General features: G+C 41.2%; 4 protein-coding genes across 4 annotated transcripts; all 4 read left to right on the top strand.

The window, feature by feature from the left end:
- Positions 1-1479: 1479 nt before the first annotated feature.
- LOC136429517 (membrane progestin receptor beta-like) lies at positions 1480-3135 on the top strand. The gene is made up of 2 exons (XM_066419349.1): positions 1480-1678; positions 2209-3135. The coding sequence occupies exons 1-2, from the start codon at positions 1483-1485 to the stop codon at positions 2949-2951; spliced, it is 939 nt and encodes a 312-aa protein (XP_066275446.1). The 5' UTR covers positions 1480-1482; the 3' UTR covers positions 2952-3135.
- A 3293-nt stretch (positions 3136-6428) lies between these two features.
- On the top strand, positions 6429-7954 carry LOC136429516 (membrane progestin receptor beta-like). Its single transcript, XM_066419348.1, has 2 exons — positions 6429-6640; positions 7176-7954. Exons 1-2 carry the CDS (start codon positions 6445-6447, stop codon positions 7916-7918), a joined length of 939 nt encoding a protein of 312 aa, XP_066275445.1. The 5' UTR covers positions 6429-6444; the 3' UTR covers positions 7919-7954.
- Positions 7955-12143: 4189 nt separating this feature from the next.
- Positions 12144-15448, top strand: LOC136429515 (membrane progestin receptor beta-like). Its single transcript, XM_066419346.1, has 2 exons — positions 12144-12341; positions 14375-15448. The coding sequence occupies exons 1-2, from the start codon at positions 12146-12148 to the stop codon at positions 15115-15117; spliced, it is 939 nt and encodes a 312-aa protein (XP_066275443.1). The 5' UTR covers positions 12144-12145; the 3' UTR covers positions 15118-15448.
- A 2980-nt stretch (positions 15449-18428) lies between these two features.
- LOC136429514 (membrane progestin receptor beta-like) lies at positions 18429-20397 on the top strand. Its single transcript, XM_066419345.1, has 2 exons — positions 18429-18640; positions 19142-20397. The coding sequence occupies exons 1-2, from the start codon at positions 18445-18447 to the stop codon at positions 19882-19884; spliced, it is 939 nt and encodes a 312-aa protein (XP_066275442.1). The 5' UTR covers positions 18429-18444; the 3' UTR covers positions 19885-20397.
- Positions 20398-21106: the final 709 nt, after the last annotated feature.

Raw genomic sequence — 21106 nt, 5'->3', positions numbered from 1 at the left:
ATTGCAATTGTTTATCAGTAGCTATGATATGATAAAATACTCCACTGCTCCAATCCAACCTCTCTCCCTCTCTCTCTTTCTCTCTCTTTCTCTCTCTTTCTCTCTCTCTCTCTCTCTCTCTCTCTCTCTCTCTCTCTCTCTCTCTCTCTCTCTCTCTCTCTCTCTCTCTCTCCCCCTCTCTCGACCCTGGCTCTGTCGAACCACTTCCTCAAAATTTAACCTCTCGTCCTACTGTTGGTGTACCCAAACTGCCACGCAGGTTCCTAGTATGTACTAGATAAATCGTAGTGATGTAAAAATAAGAAGTTAGGCCGGACCTGGCGACCGTTATAATCTGGTTTCGCCCAGAGGGGTTTCTTACTTATAAACCCAGGGGCCATGTGCTTCCAGTCTAGAACAAAAGTATTTTCCATTATGGGCTAGACGTTTTTGCTCCGAAAGATTTTAACTGTTTTTTCGGTGGATTTATCTAAGTCGGACATTGGACTAGGCTTACTCGTGCCTGGTCTTGTGCTTCCAGTCTAGAACAAAAGCATTTTCCATTATGGGCTAGACGTTTTTGCTCCGAAAGATTTTCACTGTTTTTTTCGGTGGATTTATCGAAGTCGGACATTGGACTAGGCTTACTCGTGCCTGGTCTCTATCCACGGTTCAGCGTACCATAACAGTTGCGGTGAGTTTTGCTTCATCACTATGGTTGTGTCTGTTCTTGCCTGACGTGAAATGGCGGAAGGCTGTTGTATAATTGTCCTGTTCCTCATTTTGATCCACCATGCCTTCAGAGCGACGAATATTTAAAGAAGTATCTTCCTAAGTAGATAAATTGTAGTGATGTAAAAATACAAGATACCCGTCCGCAGGCAAGGATGTGCCAAAGGTTCCTCGTCCTCTCAGTAAGCAAACAAAGTGTGCTGTCTCAGCCAGCCCCCATATCACCGCAACGGGACTTATTAACTATCATGCTTTAGAGGTACAATCATTGACCCTATCACCACGGCTTGCAGAGTAGATGTTACAGTGGACATGCACGGCGGAGGCCAACAATGGGAATAGCTTTGTAGTGCCAGCTTGAAAACCTTGACAACCTTACTTTCCTTGAAAATTTTGGCCCAATATGGAGACTTTTTTGGTTTAGAAAGAACAGGTAGGGTCTTATCTTTCCTATTTTGGCCAGACTTTGTTGACTTCACCAGATAAGTTGGCGTAAGAACATATGTGTCAGGTCTGCCCTGAGCGGATTAATACAGCCGAAATCTGGGTCAAATGTAAGGTTTGTTTACTTCCGTGATCTGTACTCGTCGTTCGAGCTGGATGACAGCCTTTTTTCTTTGCATAGTTATCAAGTATCAAGTAATTTTTTAGATTGAACTTAGGGTAAGTACTTTCATATGGTGTTGTTTTAGTGCTTCTTATGCTTGTCTCCAATGAAAAGGTTCCACTGTAACATATGCCCTGCAGCTTTACAAAAGGGTCCTGACCACCATGGAACGGTTCCTGACAGTCGACGAGGTTCCAGACGCACACAAGGAGCCGTTCGTCCTTACCGGATACAGGCCCCCACACCGACCATGGCGCTATTACCTGATGAGCATGTTCTCCTTGCACAACGAGACGTTGAACGTCTGGACCCACCTCGTCCCGTGTATCTACGTGCTGTACATGCTTAATACATACTGTGGTAAGAATTGTACATCATTGACATTGCTCTTTGCTGTAAAGTTCCATCACTTCAAGGACTACCTAGCGACATAATTATTGACGTTTTAAACTAGCCTTGTTATTGTTAAATGTTCTTTACTATATAACTGTTATCGTTGTTACATTTGTTATTTCATTTCGCTTCATTCATGGTACATTTCTTATTCTTATCATTATTCATTTTTTTAAGTTATCATTGCCTTGATATATGGTTTTCCATATATTTCTTTCAATTATCATGATTCTTGTGCCTAACTACTTTGTTTCTGTACCCGGCTCCTTTAGAGTTGTTCTTTTAAATCGGTAAAGCTAAACAAAACAATTCTAAACCAAAACGTCTTAGACTGTAGGGAACTACAGACTGTCAGGTAGCGTTGAGTATTGTATTGCATTCTAAATTCACGGGCTGGTAGAATTCAAGAGTCGGTCGGTGACCGTGGACACTTCTCCTCTGCAGCCATGAAACCTACAGCTACGCACACTTACAATCAATGTAAATCTATGTTTCAGACGAGGTGGACTACACCGATGGCGTTTCCGGAAAGCTGTTCCTTTTCTACGCCATCAGCACCTTCACAGTTCACTTCCTGAGCGCGTGTGCTCATCTGCTGTGCTCTCGCTCTGTAGCAGCTCACCGTGTTGCCTTCATCTTTGACTACATGGGAATCGCATTTTACACATTCAGCGGCTCCCTCTCACTGTGTTACATCAGCAGCAAGCCTTCTTTTGCCTACGCCGTGCACCCTTGGTTTCCTTGGGTGGCTCTCCTGTTTAATTGCTTGTATATGGTGGCCAGTGCTCACTCGCATGTTAGATATAGGAGGGGGGATCCAGAGAGGGCTCTGTTTCAGGTATGCTCATTCGGCAGCATGTATCTATTGGGCACGTTACCCATAATACACCGCATTCTCTCGGACGTCTACAACGGAACCGTAGATGACGCCACTTGGACGCACCTACGTCACATCCTGTTTATAGTGATAGGAGGCTTCTTTCACGCGTCAGAGGTACCACAGAGGTTTTTTCCCGGCATGTGTGACGTCATTGGCCACGGACATCAGATATTCCATGTGTTCAGTTCCGCCATGGCGCTGACACAGATGCAGGCGATATTTGCAGACTTACAGAACCACGGCCATCTTAATTTGGTTCGTCCTACCGACCTGTCAATCACGACTTATTTTGTTGTACTGCTTGTGTCGTATGGCCTCATTGCTTTCGTATTCGTTCGCAAGGCGTTATCAATTAAGTAGCTCTCTTGTTCCTGTCCTGAATTCAATACTACCAAGCAGCGTCCATATAAACTCCTTGATACTGCTAATCATTTTCCTCATGCACAGGACAGGAACAAGAGTGCACTTGTAAACAAAGCAGAAAACTGCTACATGGATTTATCACATAACATTTTTTCACACCATGTACCATGTAATCAATATATTGGCCATAGCTGTTGACAATTAAACTGAAAAGTCACTGGTAGAGTGTCACTGCTGAAATCAGCGATAATTAGACAATGGTTACATACGTAGAAAGCGCCGGATTTTCTTAGGCGGCCAATGCAAAATCAGTTTGTGTTAGCAGCATGTTTTACACTATTAGTACTTTTCAATGTTTCATTGGCATTTGTCACATTAAACGCATACATTGATATAGCTCAATCTGTTTTCAAATTTTCATTTCAAACAACAAGATAACAAAACCTCATACGTCACCGTTGGCATGGAAACGACTACAGATAACACCAACTGAGCAACCTATGGCATGGTGAAAAGTCTAACCTTTGTTCTTATTCCACTGCTGGAACATGCACCGTAAATAGATTAGATATACATTCGATTGATAATCTGCTGTGTATTGTCACACGTGATACGGTATCAGGGCTGGGATCTTTATTTCTTTGCACTGTCCCTCGCGACTGGACGGGACGTTTGCTTCTATCTCCTAACCAAAAGAAAGGCTCTTGCATTGCAGGACGTGTTGTTTGGCAGCAGCTATATTATAATGTTAAAGTGCTCCCAGTGCTCCAATCCAACCACTCTTTTAACAACGGCTCCAAGAACCACTCCCGCAAACCTCTCCTTCCGCTGTTGGTGCACCCCTGCTGCCATGCCGGTTCAGTAGTCTGTTACAGTGACCATAGCTGCATGCAGGGTGTAAGGCAGGGGGATCCACTGTCATCTAGTTTGTTTATAATCTGTATTGAAATGTTAGCTTCAGCAGTTAGAGCAGATACAAACATCAAAGGTTTACAAGTGTATGGTAGAATGCAAAAACTGTCAATGTACGCAGATGACATGACACCACTACTACTAGATATACCCTCTGCACTGAATCTGTTAGAAACGTTGAACCTCTTTAAGGATTGTAGTGGTCTTGATCTAAATTATGGAAAAACTGAAGCTATGTGGATAGGCTCAAACAAAGATAGACAAGATAAGCCACTACCTATCCGCTGGCCTGATGGTCCCATTAAAGCACTGGGCGCGCACTTTGGCCATGACAAACATAGATGCTATAAAGAAGACCTTGATAAGAATTATACAAAAATGGTACAAGCGTGCGTGCAACACATGGAAACAACGAAACTTGACCTTGATTGGTCGGATATTGATTGTGAAGACCATCGGCATCTCTAAGTTGATCTATATGTGCTCAGTCATGCACGTCCCTCCCCAATTTGTGAAACAAGTAAACGAATACATATTCAAGTATATCTGGCGAGAGAAACCCCCAAAAGTAAAAATGAAAACTCTGATTGGAAAAAAAATGTCAAGGTGGACTTAAAATGATCGATTTTAATATAATGAACAAGGCCTTAAAAGCCATAAGGATTAAAAGATTTCTAATGGACCCATCAAAAGAAAAAGAGCACTTGTTTGCAAGATGGGGAGGCTTCCTGTTGTTCCGATGCAATTACGCTACCTCTCAGTTAAATCTAAACGACATGCCCCCTTCTTACAAAGATGTTTTAGTTGCATGGGAAGAAGTGATGGAATACGAACCCAAAACACACAGACAAATATGTTCGCAAGTTTTGTGGAATAATAGATTTATTTTAGTAAAAAATGCACCAATATATTACAAAATCTGGATAGATGCCGGAATTATCTATCTGAACGATTTGTTGTACGAGGATGGATCTTTTCTTACAAACAAAGACCTACACAATTTATATGGTTTGACCATGGATTCAAGACAAATAATGAATTTCAATTCTATAAAAGCGGCAATACCAAAAAATTGGAAAGATAATATTAAAAACAATGGGAAAAAGTGCGCCTCTAAAAATATCATTGAATACACGGAAAGAATCCATCCCCTCACAACAACATGTAAACAGATATACGATACCCTTATAGAAAAACAATTTATACCACCCACTAGAGAAAACGAAATCATACGTAAAATTGGCAAAGACAACATCGAGAAAGTTTATACTACCGCCTTTATTGTCACTAAAGAAACCAATTTACAATATTTTCAGTACAAGATAATCCACCATTTCCTACCTACAAACAGCTGGTTAAAAAAAACAAATGTAGTAAAAACCGACCGATGCAATAACTGTAAGGAAAAACATACCATAGTACATATTTTTGTGTATTGTAAAGAGGTTAAAATGTTCTGGAAGCAATTCTGTCTTTGGTGGAGGAGCTATGAAAAGAAAGATATAGAGCTAGACGAGAATTTGATTGTATATGGTGTATGCTACCGTCGTACGGCCAGTGCCACACTTTTATATTATATTCTCTTGGCAAAATACTGTATATACCTATGTTATGTAAAAAACATGAAACCAAATTTTGCACTTTTTAAGAACAGGGTAAATAATAGTACAGAAACAGCCCCGTAAGGCGATACTGCCTGATCGCAATTACTGTTATGTATTATAATGTTATGTGATTGTTATGTGAATGTGATGTTATGCAAATGTTAATAAAGGTTGTTAAAAAAAAAAAAAAAAAAAAAAAGATGCATGCTGTTCTGTTCCTGCTGCTAGGAAACAGGTGGGTTTCTGCATTGCAAGTCGTTTGATCAGTGATACCTTAACTTTTTTATATTTCGTTTTGATGGTCTTCGTTATTTAGAACCCTTTTTATGTTTCTCTACCCCCTCTTTCTCTCTGGCAATATTGAAAAAGACAATGTAAGTTCTAGTGATATAAAGATAAAAGCCACCCATCCGCAGGCAAAGATGTGCCAAAGGTCCGCCATCTTATCAAGCAAACACAGTTTGTTGTCTCAACCAACTCCCGCGGCCCCTATAACTGCCAGGGGACTGATTAACTGGCGTGCTTTAGAGATACAATCATTTTGGCTTAAGAGCAGTTATTGAAATCCTTATTCCATGTTATGTAAAAATAGGCAAATCCAGGATATCATAATCTCATTCGTGAACATTCAAGGTCACAACAACTAACCATTAACAGTGGCCCGATACGCCAAGTGTCCACAAAGTCCAATTCAAACATTTTCTATACAACGGAAAAGTGTGACGAAAGCCTATTAGTAAGTTTCATGAGATGATACCGTTTTGAATCTGTGACGTCAGGAAAGGGACTAGTATAGAAGGGACTAGCCCCTTTAAACTAGGGCCCCCATGAGTGGACCCCGGGCGCATGCCTATAACAATGACCTTTGCCCAGGACACTTACTAGATTAAAACTGGATCGTGGGTGCATGTCGTACATTACTGACCGTTGGTCTTCTCTATCACGCTTTCAGCTTTACGAAGGGTCTGACTACCATGGAACGGTTCTTGACAGTCGACGAGGTTCCAGACGCACACAAGGAGCCGTTCGTCCTTACCGGATACAGACCCCCACACCGACCATGGCGCTATTACCTGATGAGTATCTTCTCCCTGCACAACGAGACACTGAACGTCTGGACCCACCTCGTCCCGTGTATCTACGTGCTGTACATGCTGAATACATACTGTGGTAAGAATGGTTCATCATGGACTTTGCTCATTGCTGTGAAGTTTTATCACTACAAGGACTGCCTAGCGACCTAATTCTTGACGTTTTAAACTAGCCTAGTTTTATTGTTGAATATTATTTTCTATATATGTTACATTTGTTATTTCATTTCGCTTTATTCATGGTACTTTTCTAATCTATATCATCATCATTATTATTATTATCATTTTTTTGGCTGTTATCATAGGCTTGATATTTGGTTTTCCATGTATTTCTTTCAAATTACGATGATTCTTGTGCTAACTACTTTGTTTCTGTACCCGGCTCCTTTTAGAGTTGTTCTTTTAAATCGGTAAAGCCGAATGAAATTCTCAACTGAAAACGTCTTAGACTAAAGAGAACGACAGGTTAAGTTTAATTAAGGTATTGTATTACATGCTAAATTCACAGGCTTGGTAGAATTCAAGAGTCGGTCGGTGACCGTGGACACTTCTGCTCTGCAGCCATGTAACCTACAGCTACGTACACTTACAATCAATGTAAATCTATGTTTCAGACAAGGTGGACTACACCGATGGCGTTTCCGGAAAGCTGTTCTTTTTCTATGGCATCAGCGCCTTCGCCATCCATCTCCTGAGCGCGTGTGCTCATCTGCTGTGCTCTCGCTCTGTAGCTGCGCATCGCATCGCCTTCATCTTTGACTACATGGGAATCGCCTTTTACACGTTCAGCGCCTCCCTCAGCAGCGGCTACTTCAGCAGTAAACCTTCTTTTGCCTACGCCGTGCGCCCTTGGTTTCCTTGGGTGGCTCTCCTGTTTAATTGCTTGTATATGGTGGCCAGTGCTCACTCGCATGTTAGATATAGGCGGGGGGATCCAAAGAGGGCTCTGATTCAGGTATGCTCATTCGGCAGCATGTATCTTTCGGGCATGTTACCCATAATGCACCGCATTCTCTCGGACGCCTACAACGGAAGCGTGGATGACGTCACATGGATGCACGTACGTCACATCCTGTTTCTCGTGATAGGAGGTTTCTTTCACGCGTCAGAGGTACCACAGAGGTTTCTCCCCGGCATGTCTGACGTCATTGGGCACGGACATCAGATATTCCATGTGTTTACTGCCGCCATGGTGCTGACACAGATGCAGGCGATATTTGCAGACTTGCAGAACCGCGGCCATCTTGATCTGGTTCGTCCTACAGAACTGTCAATCACGACTTACTATGTTGTGCTGCTTGTGTCGTATGGCCTCATTTCTTTCGTATTCGTTCGTAAGGCGTTATCAAATAAGTAGCTCTCTTGTTCCAGTCCTGAATTCAGTATAGAAGCAATGACACTAAATGCTCTGAATTCACCCGTCAAAAAGTATTTTAAAAAATTCCAATCATTTACTATTGTGGTATTTTCAATTAGTATTTTCTCATTAATTATGCAAAATAGGTAGCTATTAGCATTATTGGTATCTATCGATACCTCTCTCTTTTTCAGCTATATATGTCACATGTTTGAGAGTCCTATTTTGAAAGGCAGCAGATTTATAAACTTTCCTTGCTAATTATGCAAATTAGCTCCTGATTTGCATAATGAATATTCAATTATGTAAATCATTAATCGAGCTATCTACATACCATAAATCAAGACGATCCGTTGACCATAAGTCTAGTTATTCATGTCCAAAGGTCAAAACAAATAAATTAAAAACACCCGCTGCAGCTCCAAACAAGCCGCTAGAGGGCCCAAACGTGCACAACGTACTTCATGTGGCATGTACTATCTACCACACAAAAATCATGACCGTAGCACTTGCAGAAAATTCGACCTCAAACTTTGAAGCTACACTACAGTACCCAAAGTACCCGCTAGGAGGCCCATCATCGAACTTGACCTTCCCCTTTAATAAATCAACCTATTCACTAAATATCATGCAGAACCATCAACAGCTTCTCGAGTTATCCTGTCAACAAACAAATACGCATACATAAACAGCCCACTGCAGTACCGCAGGAAAATGCCAGGTGACCCATTTTTGAAGTTGAGCTTCGTTTTCACAATCTCTACGTACCCACCAAAAATTATGCAGATCCATCATCAATACGTCGAGTTATGTTGTCTACATACAAACACACTAACAAACAAAGTCCACTGGAGCACTTTAGGAAAACGCCAGGTTAACCATTTTCGAACTTGACCTTCGTTCTCACAACCGCCACTTACCTACCAAAAATCAGCAAGATCCGTCAAAGTTCTCTCGACTTATGATCTCGACATACATACGGGCCCACTTTACAGCTGGCGTAACCGATAACATAACCTTACCGCGAATGCATACATTCCCGGCGAAGGTAATGAATCAGAATTTAGCCCAAATCAAGTCCAAATGTCCACAACAATATCTACTACACAAGCCAGGCGCATGTAGCGCAGAATTTCCCCATAGAGGGGCAAAATGTACCACAAAAGATGGCATACCTATGTTATAACATACATAGGTTATCATAGGCTGACACAACCCGAGCCTCACTTTGATGCATGACCCCAGCTGACCCCGGGAAATTCAAATGGCCGCCGTAACTGGAAAGAGGTCTATTCAAAGCTACCAAGGGGTTCTCATATTCACTCCTTGATACAAATTATCATTTTCAACATGCCTAATACAAGCAATTGTAAACAAAACAGAAAACTGTTACACGGATTCATCACTTAGCATTGTTTCACATCATGTACCATGTAATCAGCATAGTGGCCATAGCTGTTGACAATTAAACTGAAAAGTTACTGGTAGAGTGTCGCTGCTGAAATCAGAGATAAATAGTGGGTACCTGCGTAGAAAGCGCCGGATTTAACAGTTTGTGTTAGCAGCATGTTTTAAACAATTAGTACTTTTCAATGTTTCATTGGCATTTGTCACATTAAAAGCATACTTTGATTTAGCTCAATCTGTTTCCACATTTTCATTTTTAACCACAAGATAACAAAACCTCATACGTCATCGTTGGCATGGAAACGACTACAGATAACACCAACTGAGCAACCGATGGCATCGTGAAAAGTCTAACCTTTGTCCTCAGTCTACTGTTGGCATGCACAGTAAATAGATTAGATATACATTCGATTGATAATCTGCTGTGTATTGTCACACGTGATACGGTATCAGGGCTGGGATCTATATTTCTTTGCACTGTCCCTCGCGACTGGACGGGACGTTTGCTTCTATCTCCTAACCAAAAGGACGGCTCTTGCATTGCAAGACGTGTTGTTTGGCAGCAGCTATATTATAATGCTAAAGTGCTCCCAGTGCTCCAATCCAACCACTCTTTTAACAACGGCTCCAAGAACCACTCCCGCAAACCTCTCCTTCAGCAGTTGGTGCACCCCTGCTGCCATGCTGCTTCAGTAGTCTGTTACAGTGACCATAGCTGCATGCTGTTCTGTTCCTGCTCCTTAGCAACAGGTGGGTTTCTGCTTTGCAAGTCGTTTGATCAGTGATACCTTAACGTTTTTATATTTCGTTTTGATGGTCTTCGTTATTTAGAACCCTTTTTATGTTTCTCTACCCCCTCTTTCGCTCTGGCAATATTTAGAGAGACAATGTAAGTTGTAGTGACTGTGTTGAAGATAAAAGCTATGCATCTGCTAGCCCCCGTTGCAGGCTTTTTCACTAGATTTTTTTAAACTTATCGGGTCCAGGTTCTTTGGCTGGGAGGCCGTATCTGCCTGAGGCCCCGTATCTGCTTGGGATCCTGTAACTGCTGTGATCCTGTAATCGTGGTGTCAAAGGTCCTCCATCTTATCAAGCAAACACAGTGTGTTGTCTAAACCATCTCCCGTATAACCGCAAAGGGACTGATTAACTGGCGTGCTTCAGGGATACAATTATTTTGGTTAACGTGCAGTTATTGAAATCCTTATTTCATATGATGTAAAATTAGGCAAATCTAGGATGTCGTCATCTCATCCGTGAACATTCCAGGCCATAACAACTCACCATTAATAGCACGCCAAGTGTCCACACAGTCCAGTTTAAACATTTTCTATACACCGGAAAAGTGCGGCTAAACGTAACTTTCATGACATGGTATGGTTTTGAATCTGTGACGTCTCGGACGGGACTAGCCACCTTAAATAGGAACTCCCTGAGGCCTAAAAATTTGCCTAAAATATGTTTTGTTTGACAAATCTGAAGGTCTATACAAAACACTGTTCAAGCCAAGATTTAACCGTCATTTTCCTAATCTTCAAGCAGATCTACACGGGGCGCTGAAAAACGTATATGCTAGCCAGAGACGCTCCAGTCAGCCAGATAAGCTCCACTCCTACGGGGCTGACTGGAGCTTATCTGGCTGACTGGAGCTTCTCTGGCTAGCATATACGTTTTTCAGCGCCCCGTGTAGATCTGTTTGGAGATTATTTTTTCCTACAAAGGGGCTTCTACAAGTCTTAATTAGGCTAGAGCACTTAGAGGGGACTCAAGTGGACCCTAGGAACATATCAGGGACGTTGACGAAGGTTAGACATCCAGGTAATAAGATACGCCAAAAATAGTTACTCAAGCGACTGAAGAAAAAAAAATTGAAACAGTCAGACGTTTCAGACAGTATGCGCTATCTTTCGTCAGTGACTAAAGAAAGATCTGATAGAACTAGGATTTTTTACCACCACTCTGAATAGATATATTAAAAGAGTCCTAAACTCTAGATGGGAGTATTATTTTCCACTAGATTATGTATCAATGAGTACATAATCAGACGACTTTTGACAGAATTCCCCCTATGGTGAATTACACAAGGTGTGTTTTGTAAAAGATAATATTAAACTCACTAAACCCTTGCAGACCCTAACCATGTATTCCCTATACGTATACCCACTTCCTTCATCGTGAATATTTTGGGCATAAATGAGGGGGTTAAGCACAATAAGAAGGCCAGTTGTCAATAAGATATAGTGGAACATATAACAAGTTTTTCTTAAACCCCTGACATTCTTTGTGTAACCTAACTTTTGTCAGCCCTTGTCATGTAAATTGCATTCAGGCATAGGCTGGGGCTGTTGAATCTCATTATCAAGAAAATAGAGGGTCATCTGGGGAATTTAGTAGAATATTGAATGTTTTTTGATGCGCATGGGACTAGTGGGTACTTTATTGTATACTGTAATAAGTGTTCATTTTTACTTCCTTAAAGTATTATCTATTGAAAAATAACTCCCCACTCTGGATTTTAGGACTCCTTTGATGAAGTGAACACAATTTCAGATCGTACAATAGAATGTCAAGTTAAGACAAGGTTGTATGCTAATGAATCAAATAGCTGCTATTGTTTTAGGAGCTAATGTTGTTTATCTTGGAGGGGGTCGGTGGGAGGGTTGAATATGTTGTCCCAAGTGACCTATATCAGTGAGATAGTGACCTTTGCCCAGAACACTAACTAGAATAAAACTGGATCGTGGGTGTATGTTGTACATTACTGACCATTGGGCTTAAATTATCTATCACGCTTGCAGCTATACGAAGGGTCTGACCACCATGGAAAGGTTCTTGACTGTCGACGAGGTTCCAGACGCACACAAGGAGCCGTTCGTCCTTACCGGATACAGGCCCCCACACCGACCATGGCGCTATTACCTTATGAGTATCTTCTCCCTGCACAACGAGACGCTGAACGTCTGGACTCACCTCATCACTTGTATCTACGTGCTGTACATGCTGAATACATACTGTGGTAAGAATGGTTCATCATTGACTTTGGTCATTGCCGTGAAGTTCTATCACTACAAGGATTGCCTAGCGACCTAATTCTTGACGTTTTAAACTAGCCTAGTCTATTGTCAAATATCTTTTAATATATATCGTTGTTACATTTGTTATTTCATTTCGCTTCATTCATGGTACTTTTCTTATTCTTATTATCATGTAATGTTTTGAATGTTATCATTGGTTTGACATTTGGTTTTCTATGTATTTCTTTCAATTATCATGATTCTTGTCTTAACTACTTTATTTCTGTATGCGACTCCTTTGTTCTTTTAAATCGGTAAACCTGAATAAAACTATAAACGAAAATAGTTTTAAACTAGAAGGGCAACATTTGCGAGCAAATACAGCATGTTTAGCCATACTCCTCGCCATGCAAAAAAAGGACTCTCCCAAAATAACAATGGACCATTCTAAAATACTTGCACTAAAAAAATGAATCACCCCAGTCCAAAATTGAGTGTTCCAGTAGCACCTCAACACAATATGGACCAGTCCACAACCATATCCACTAATTGATTAACAAATACACTTCTGCTAAAAAATGGACTTTTTCATAATCATTCCAGCTCAAAATTGAAAGAAATAATTAAAGAATCCTCCCCTTGCAAGAATGGGATATTCCGTGCCATTTCCATGTAAACCAGTCGAAAAATATCCGCTGAAAGTTACACTCTTGCGCATTATCAACCCAGTTCAAAATTGAATTAAAAAAGATCAACCCCAGGGAAGAATGAAGTTTTCCATAGTATACATATGAAGATTTGACAGGAGACAAAGGAAATGACCAAAAACAACATATTTGAGTCAATTCCAAGTCACCGAGAGGGTTTTAATATAATATTTGTAATATGTTTGAACTGTTTTGATTAAAAGAATGTCTAAGTCACAATAGTTCTAAAGTGTTCAAACAATTAGAATTGAAACTTATAACATGTTTGAACTTATTTCACATACGTTGGAAACATTTCGAACGTAACTACACAAAAATCTCTTTATTTAGAACAGTTTCAAACCATCTATCCAAATGTTAATGTTCGAACAATTTGTTGTAAACATTATATGTTTAAGTTTCCCCCGCGCACTGCCTACCACCCGCCTTTGATCATGTATGAAGTCGGCGGCAGAGAGAGATCATCAATCAATTTTGACAGGAGTGTCGCGCCAGTCTGAGGAGAAACGATCTGCCGTGTTGTGTTGAAAAATTTGGAGTTTGAAAATACCTGGAATAACTAATGCTAGAATAAACATTCACAAAATCATTGATTTAACTTGTTTTCTGTTATAAAATTTCCTAAGCTGCAATTTAACCACTGAGTTTAAGGGAACATGGTGTTTTCCCGATAATCACGTTAAATGTTTATGTCCGGTCTTTCCTCCTCGTAAGCAAACTTCCAGCTTGGCCAGGTGCAAGGCACTAGGGGTCAATGACCTGTAGGTCATATGTAGTATTGAAAGTGACAGAAGTGGCAAATATTGTCAAGAAAGCCCAAAATAAATCGTTTTGAATATATGTATGCCGAAAATGGGAATGTAGTCCTTTAAATATTTGTTCAAGCCACATATACAGCAAATTTAAGGTCATTCGGTTGAAATACCAGGGCGCAGGAGGCCAAGATATGCTAAAAATAGCCTAAAAACCTCAATAAAATCACTTTTAAGGTCAATATCAAAACAAGGAAAAGAACGCACATTGGTTTTTGCCTACATTACCTCTGTACCAAATTTCAGGTCATTTGGTCAAAAAATGACAGAGATGAATCCATTTGAAAATTTGACAGGAGAAGAGGAAGAAGAAGAAGAAGAAACATGAGAGAAAACAATATGTTTAGCCATACTTATGGCTAAACATAACTAGAGTAGAGACAACTACAGATAATCATGGTATTGTATCGCATGCTAAATTCACTGGCAAGTAGAATTAGATAGTCGGTCGGTGTCCATGGACACTTTTCGTCTACAGTCATCAATGTAGTGACATCAGTTGTTTGTATGTTTCAGGCGAGGTGGACTACACCGATGGCGTTTCTGGAAAGCTGTTTTTCTTCTACGGCATCAGCAACTTCACCCTCCACTTCCTGAGCTCGTGCGCTCATCTGCTGTGCTCTCGCTCTGTAGCAGCTAGCCATATTGCCTTCAGCTTCGACTACATGGGAATCGCCTTTTACTTGTTCAACGGCTCGCTTTCGCAGTGCTACATCAGCAGCGAGCCTTCTTTTGCCTACGCCGTGCACCCTTGGTATCCTTGGATGGCTATTCTGTTTAGTTGTTTGTATCTGGTGGCCAGTGCTCACTCGCATGTTAGATATAGGATGGGGGATCCAAAGAGGGCTCTGATTCAGGTATGCTCATTCGGCACCACGTATCTTTTGGGCACGTTACCCATAATACACCGCATTCTCTCGAACGTCTACAATGGAACCGTAGATGACGTCACATGGATGCACGTACGTCACATCCTGTTTCTCGTGATAGGAGGTTTCTTTCACGCGTCAGAGGTACCGCAGAGGTTTCTCCCCGGCATGTGTGACGTCATTGGGCACGGACATCAGATATTCCATGTGTTTACTGCTGCCATGGCGCTGACACAGGTGCAGGCGATATTTGCAGACATGCAGAACCGCGGCCATCTTGATCTGGTTCGTCCTACCGATCTGACAGTCACTACTTACTATGTTGTACTGCTTGTGTCGTATGGCCTCATTTCTTTCGTATTCGTTCGTAAGGCGTTATCAATTAAGTAGCTCTCTTGTTCCTGTCCTGAATTCAATACCACCAAGCAGTGTCCTTATGAACTCCTTGATACTGCTAATCATTTTCCTCATGCACAGGACAGGAACAAGAGTGCACTTGTAAACAAAGCAGAAAACTGCTACATGTATTTATCACATAACATTGTTTCACATCATGTACCATGTAAACAGCATAGTGGCCATAGCTGTTGACAATTCAACTGAAAAGTAGCTGGTCGAGTGTCGACGCTGCAGAAATCAGAGATAATTAGACAATGGTAACATACATAGAAAGCGCCGGATTTTCTTAGGCTGCCAATGCGAAATCAGTTTGTATTAGCAGCATGTTTTACACTATTAGTACTTTTTAATGTTTCATTGGCCTTTGTCACATTAAAAGCATACTTTGATTTAGCTCAATCTGTTTTCAAATTTTCATTTCAAACAACAAGATAACAAAACCTCATACGTCACCGTTGACATGGAAACGACTACGGATAACACTAACTGAGTAACCGATGGTATGGTGAAAAGTCTAACCTTTGTCCTTATTCCACTGTTGGCATACACAGTAAATAGATAAGATTCAATTGGTAATCTGCTGTGTATTGTCACACGTGATACGGTATCAGGGCTGGCATCTATATTTCTTTGCACTGTCCCTCGCGACTGGACGGGACGTTTGCTTCTATCTCCTAACCAAAAGGAAGGCTCCTGCATTGCAGGACGTGTTGTTTGGCAGCAGCTATATTATAATGCTAAAGTGCTCCCAGTGCTCCATTCCAACCACTCTCTCAACAACGGCTCCAAGAACCACTAGTACTCCCACAAACCTCTCCTTCAGCTGTTGGTGCACCCCTGCTGCAATGCTGGTTCAGTAGTCTGTTACAGTGACCATAGCTGCATGCTGTTCTGTTCCTGCTGCTAGGAAACAGGTGGGTTTCTGCATTGCAAGTCGTTTGATCGGTGATACCTTAACGTTTTAAGATATCGCATGGATGGTCTTCATTATTTAGAACCCTCTTTTTGTTTCTCTACCTCTTCTTTCTCCCTGGCAATATTTAGAGAGACAATGTAAGTTGTAGTGAGTTAAAGATAAAAGTTACCCATCCGCTAGCCTCCATTGCAGGCTTTCTCACTAGCGTTTTTTGAACTTATCGGGTCCAGGTTCTTTGGCTGGATGGCTGTTTCTGCCTGAGGCCCCGTATGTGCTTGGGATCCTTTAACCTCTGTGATTCTGTAATCGTGGTGTCAAAGGTCCTCCTTCTTATCAAGCAAACACAGTGTGTTGTCTCAACCATCCCCCGTATAACCGCAAAGGGACTGATTAACTGGCGTGCTTAAGAGATACAATTATTTCGGTTCACGTTGCTATGGATCTGTTCGCGTTGTTATGCAAAAGTTTCCCGCCCACAAGCGGGGGTGCCATGAGCCGGGCGGTGTAAAATAACAACAACACAAATCTTGCTCAAAATAACGCATGATCTGATTATCGCACTAAGAAAAAAATATATGCACACGCAAACTACATTTGTTCGCTTTGAAATTCTGTATAATATGTACAAATTGACCGCGAACACGGCGCTTCAAATCACCCGCCTTTGATGCGTGTATGTATAGGTTGTTTTCGGTCATTGAACTTTGAACCTTTCGGTCTAATTTACGTAGCAAACAATAGTTTTATACATACTTTAGACTTAAGGAACTTTGCATCCAATTTCTGTTGAGTAGTTTTTGATGTCTGAGAGATTTTAACTTATTTCGCCAATTTTTTGGGACGTCTTCTCCCATAGTTCCCTATCGGCCCAATAGAATCTTATAATTTTTTTCAAGATGGCGGCCAGATATTTGGCTTTCGGACGTTTTTTTTTTTTTTTGGTCGACTTCTAGCGTTGGTATCGGGAGATGTCGCCCAAAATACGAATCGAACTTTTGATTCAGAATTTCACGTGGAAGAATTATGGTTATGTTCTGGAAGTATAATGAGCTTGTCGGTGAAGATCACAGTGCTTCGCTAGCGTCTGTACATGTTATGAGGCGGTTAACAAAGATGCAAATGAGTAAGAAATACTTCCTTTGAATTCGTCACCCGGACCAAGCGAGATAATTACCCGGGAATTTCAACTGCCAACAACTGAACAAGCTTCGTGTACAAATTCCTATCTAGTCCTCTCAAAAAAAAGGAGCATCAAAAGATCGTATATTTTTCAAGTTTCTCGTTGGTACTGTAAAATAGATCGCGTAAGCCTTATGCCACCGTCAAAAAGGTACCTTACATCGGAGCAATTAAATTTTGTCAAAATTTTGTCTCAGCACGAGAAATTGAAACCTTAACATCCTTGATTATATCGACCAAGCCGGGAGAGTTTCCATTTTTAAGCAAAATTCACCTGAATGATACATTGGGGGATTTAAATACACGTGGGTAAAATAATAGATGCACGAATAAGACCCGAAAGTGTGTTATCTGAAGAAACCAGAACATGACGTTGGTTTGTAAACAAAGGGAAATCCAGTTCTGCTGTCAAACCATAACACTCTGATCTCTTCCGTATTTCCCCAGCAGTTGATTTACTAATGTGTGTTTTGATGCAACGTACATCTCCTCTGTATAGGAAGGCACCTTTTTTCTACCAGTCAAAGCTACCAGGAAGTTTCTATGCATGTCACAATGCCCCTGGTTAGGGCAAGCCGACATATGAGGGGGTAAAGCACAATAATAAGGCCAGTTGTAAATAAAATATGAAGGAACATATAACAAGATAAGTTTTTCTTAAACTCCTGACATTCTTTGTATAACCTAACTTTTGTCAGCCCTTGTCATGTACATTGTATTCAGGCATAGGCTGGGGCTGTTAAATTTGATTATTAAGAAAATAGAGGGTCACCTGGGGAATTTAGTAGAATACTGAGTACTTTTTGATGCGCACGGGACTAGTGGGTACTTTAATGTATACTGTAATAAGTATTCATTTTTACTTCCTTAAATTATCATCTATTGGAAAATAACTCCCCCCCTCTGGATTTTAGGACTCCTTTAATGAAGTGAAGACAATATCAGATCGTACGATAGAATGGTAAGTTAAGACAAGGTTGTATGCTAATGAATCAAATATCTGCTATTGTTTTATTAGCTAATGTTGTTCATCTTGGAGGGGGTTCGAGGGGGGGGGGGGAGAAGGAGCATGTTGCCCCAAGAGACCTATATCAGCGAGACTGTGACCTTTGCCCAGAACACTAACTAGAATAAAACTGAATCGTGGGTGCATGTCGTGCATTGCTGACCGTTGGCCTTAAATTCTCTCTCACGCTTGCAGCTTTACGAAGGGTCTGACTACCATGGAACGGTTCTTGACAGTCGACGAGGTTCCAGACGCACACAAGGAGCCGTTCGTCCTTACCGGATACAGGCCCCCACACCGACCATGGCACTATTACCTGATGAGTATCTTCTCCCTGCACAACGAGACGCTGAACGTCTGGACCCACCTCATCACGTGTATCTACGTGCTGTACATGCTGAATACATACTGTGGTAAGAATGGTTCATCATTGACTTTGGTCATTGCTGTGAAGTTCTATCACCACAAGGATTGCCTAGCGACCTAATTCTTGACGTTTTAAACTAGCCTAGTCTTATTGTCAAATATCCTTTACTATATATCGTTGTTACATTTGTTATTTCATTTCGCTTCATTCATGGTACTTTTCTTATTCTTATTATCATGTAATGTTTTGGATGTTATCATTAGTTTGACATTTGGTTTTCTATGTATTTCTTTCAATTATCATGATTCTTGTTTTAACTACTTTATTTCTGTATCCGACTCCTTTTAGAGTTGTTCTTTTAAATCGGTAAACCTGAATAAAACTATAAACGAAAATTGTTTTAGACTAGAGACAACTACAGATAATCATGGTATTGTATCGCATGCTAAATTCACTGGCTAGTAGAATTAGATAGTCGGTCGGTGACCGTGGACACTTTTCGTCTACAGTCATCAATGTAGTGACATCAGTTGTTTGTATGTTTCAGACGAGGTGGACTACACCGATGGCGTTTCTGGAAAGCTGTTTCTCTTCTACGGCATCAGCAACTTCACTCTCCACTTCCTGAGCGCGTGTGCTCATCTGCTGTGCTCTCGCTCTGTAGCTGCGCATCGCATCGCCTTCATCTTTGACTACATGGGAATCGCATTTTACACATTCAGCGGCTCGCTTTGTTATTGCTACTTCAGCAGTGAACCTTCTTTTGCCTACGTCGTGCACCCTTGGTTTTCCTGGGTGTCTATCCTGTTTAATTGCTTGTATATGGTGGCCAGTGCTCACTCGCATGTTAGATATAGGAGGGGGGATCCAAAGAGGGCTCCGATTCAGGTATGTTCATTCGGCAGCATGTATCTGTTGGCCACGTTACCCATAATACACCGCATTCTCTCGGACGTCTACAACGGAAGCTTGGATGACGTCACATGGTTGCACGTGCGTCATATCCTGTTGCTCGTGATAGGAGGCTTCTTTCACGCGTCAGAGGTACCACAGAGGTTTCTCCCCGGCATGTGTGACGTCATTGGCCACGGACATCAGATATTCCATGTGTTTACTGCCGCCACGGCGCTGACACAGATGCAGGCGATATTTGCAGACTTGCAGAACCGCGGCCATCTTGATCTGGTTCGTCCTACCGACCTGTCAATCACGACTTACTATGTTGTACTTCTTGTGACGTATGGCCTCATTGCTTTCGTATTCGTTCGCAAGGCGTTATCAATTAAGTAGCTCTCTTCTTCCTATCATGAATTCAAAGCTACAAAGGGGTTCTCATTAACAGGTAGATACTTTAATGTAGCTCCCGACCAAAGGTTTTGCCCATTCTGTCCAAATCGAATTGAAGATGAGTTTCACTTCATTATGGAATGCACTAAATATGATGCTTTACGCGATGAGTTATTCACCTCTCTCAATTCAAGTACTTCATATTTTAAGACACTCAATGCCACAGATAGATTTGACTATATGTCTGAATGCAACAGCTCATACAGTGTTAAAATAGGCAAATATATAAAAGATTGTTTTGTTACTAGAAAAAATAATGATACTCAAAATTAGCTCAACTTGAATCATGTAAAACCTAAGATAGTCATTTTGTTGTAGTGAATAGTTTTATTCCATACTTACGTCTTGTGCTATGTTTACTGTTGTTGCCATACTTTGTACCTGCTACAATAGTCGCGCAATTAAGTTCCTATGCACTCCTTTATACTAATTACTAGGGGTGGGTACCGGTACATAAAATCCAGGTCCGTTCCAGGTCCAGGTCCAGAGGGTCAGGTCCAGGTCCGGACCTGTACCTGTACCTGATTATAGTAGTGTAGCAGTACATCATATTTTGGAGAGCGAGACACACGTAAAACTCTCCAAACGTCATGTCTGGAACGATAAAATTTCTTAGGTTTGCACTTTGTCTGAAATTATAACTACACTCTCCTCGCCGTCTGTTTACTCATCCTTTGAGTGTTCCTAGATATGATTCACAACTAACGTCTTCGACAACGACTCGTTAAATCTGCTGTTTTTTATTTTCTTAGTAATGAGACCAGTTATGTGACCGCCTACTGGTAGCCTGGTACTATGAATTTTCTAGTCGGTCCATAGGCCGGTCCACTGATTTTTTACGGACCGTTTTTTTGGACCGGTCCATTAAGAAATACCGGTTTTGTACCGGTACACGGTACCGGTACCCACCCCTTCATTTTTATCATGCACTATACAAGCACTTGTAAACAAAACAGAAAAATGCTACATGGATTCATCACATAACATGGTTTCACATCATGTACCATGTAATCAGCACAATGGCCATAGATCTTAACAATTCAAGTGAAAAGTAGCTGGTAGAGTGTCGCTGCTGAAATCAGATATAATGAGGTAGTGATTATACACGGAGAATACGTCGGTTTATCTTAGGTGACTATCACAAATATATTGTGTGTTAACAGTA

Source organism: Branchiostoma lanceolatum, chromosome 3 (genome assembly GCF_035083965.1).
Source record: "Branchiostoma lanceolatum isolate klBraLanc5 chromosome 3, klBraLanc5.hap2, whole genome shotgun sequence".
NCBI lineage: Eukaryota > Metazoa > Chordata > Leptocardii > Amphioxiformes > Branchiostomatidae > Branchiostoma > Branchiostoma lanceolatum.
This window is presented reverse-complemented; position numbering and strand designations above follow the sequence as displayed.

Excerpts from the sequence above, each read along its gene's own strand:
- LOC136429515 (XM_066419346.1), top strand. The coding sequence starts at position 12,146 with ATGGAAAGGTTCTTGACTGTCGACGAGGTTCCAGACGCACACAAGGAG. Across the intron at positions 12,342-14,374 it reads CATGCTGAATACATACTGTG|GCGAGGTGGACTACACCGAT; the intron begins GTAAGAATGGTT and ends TGTATGTTTCAG.
- LOC136429517 (XM_066419349.1), top strand. The coding sequence starts at position 1,483 with ATGGAACGGTTCCTGACAGTCGACGAGGTTCCAGACGCACACAAGGAG. Across the intron at positions 1,679-2,208 it reads CATGCTTAATACATACTGTG|ACGAGGTGGACTACACCGAT; the intron begins GTAAGAATTGTA and ends TCTATGTTTCAG.
- LOC136429516 (XM_066419348.1), top strand. The coding sequence starts at position 6,445 with ATGGAACGGTTCTTGACAGTCGACGAGGTTCCAGACGCACACAAGGAG. Across the intron at positions 6,641-7,175 it reads CATGCTGAATACATACTGTG|ACAAGGTGGACTACACCGAT; the intron begins GTAAGAATGGTT and ends TCTATGTTTCAG.
- LOC136429514 (XM_066419345.1), top strand. The coding sequence starts at position 18,445 with ATGGAACGGTTCTTGACAGTCGACGAGGTTCCAGACGCACACAAGGAG. Across the intron at positions 18,641-19,141 it reads CATGCTGAATACATACTGTG|ACGAGGTGGACTACACCGAT; the intron begins GTAAGAATGGTT and ends TGTATGTTTCAG.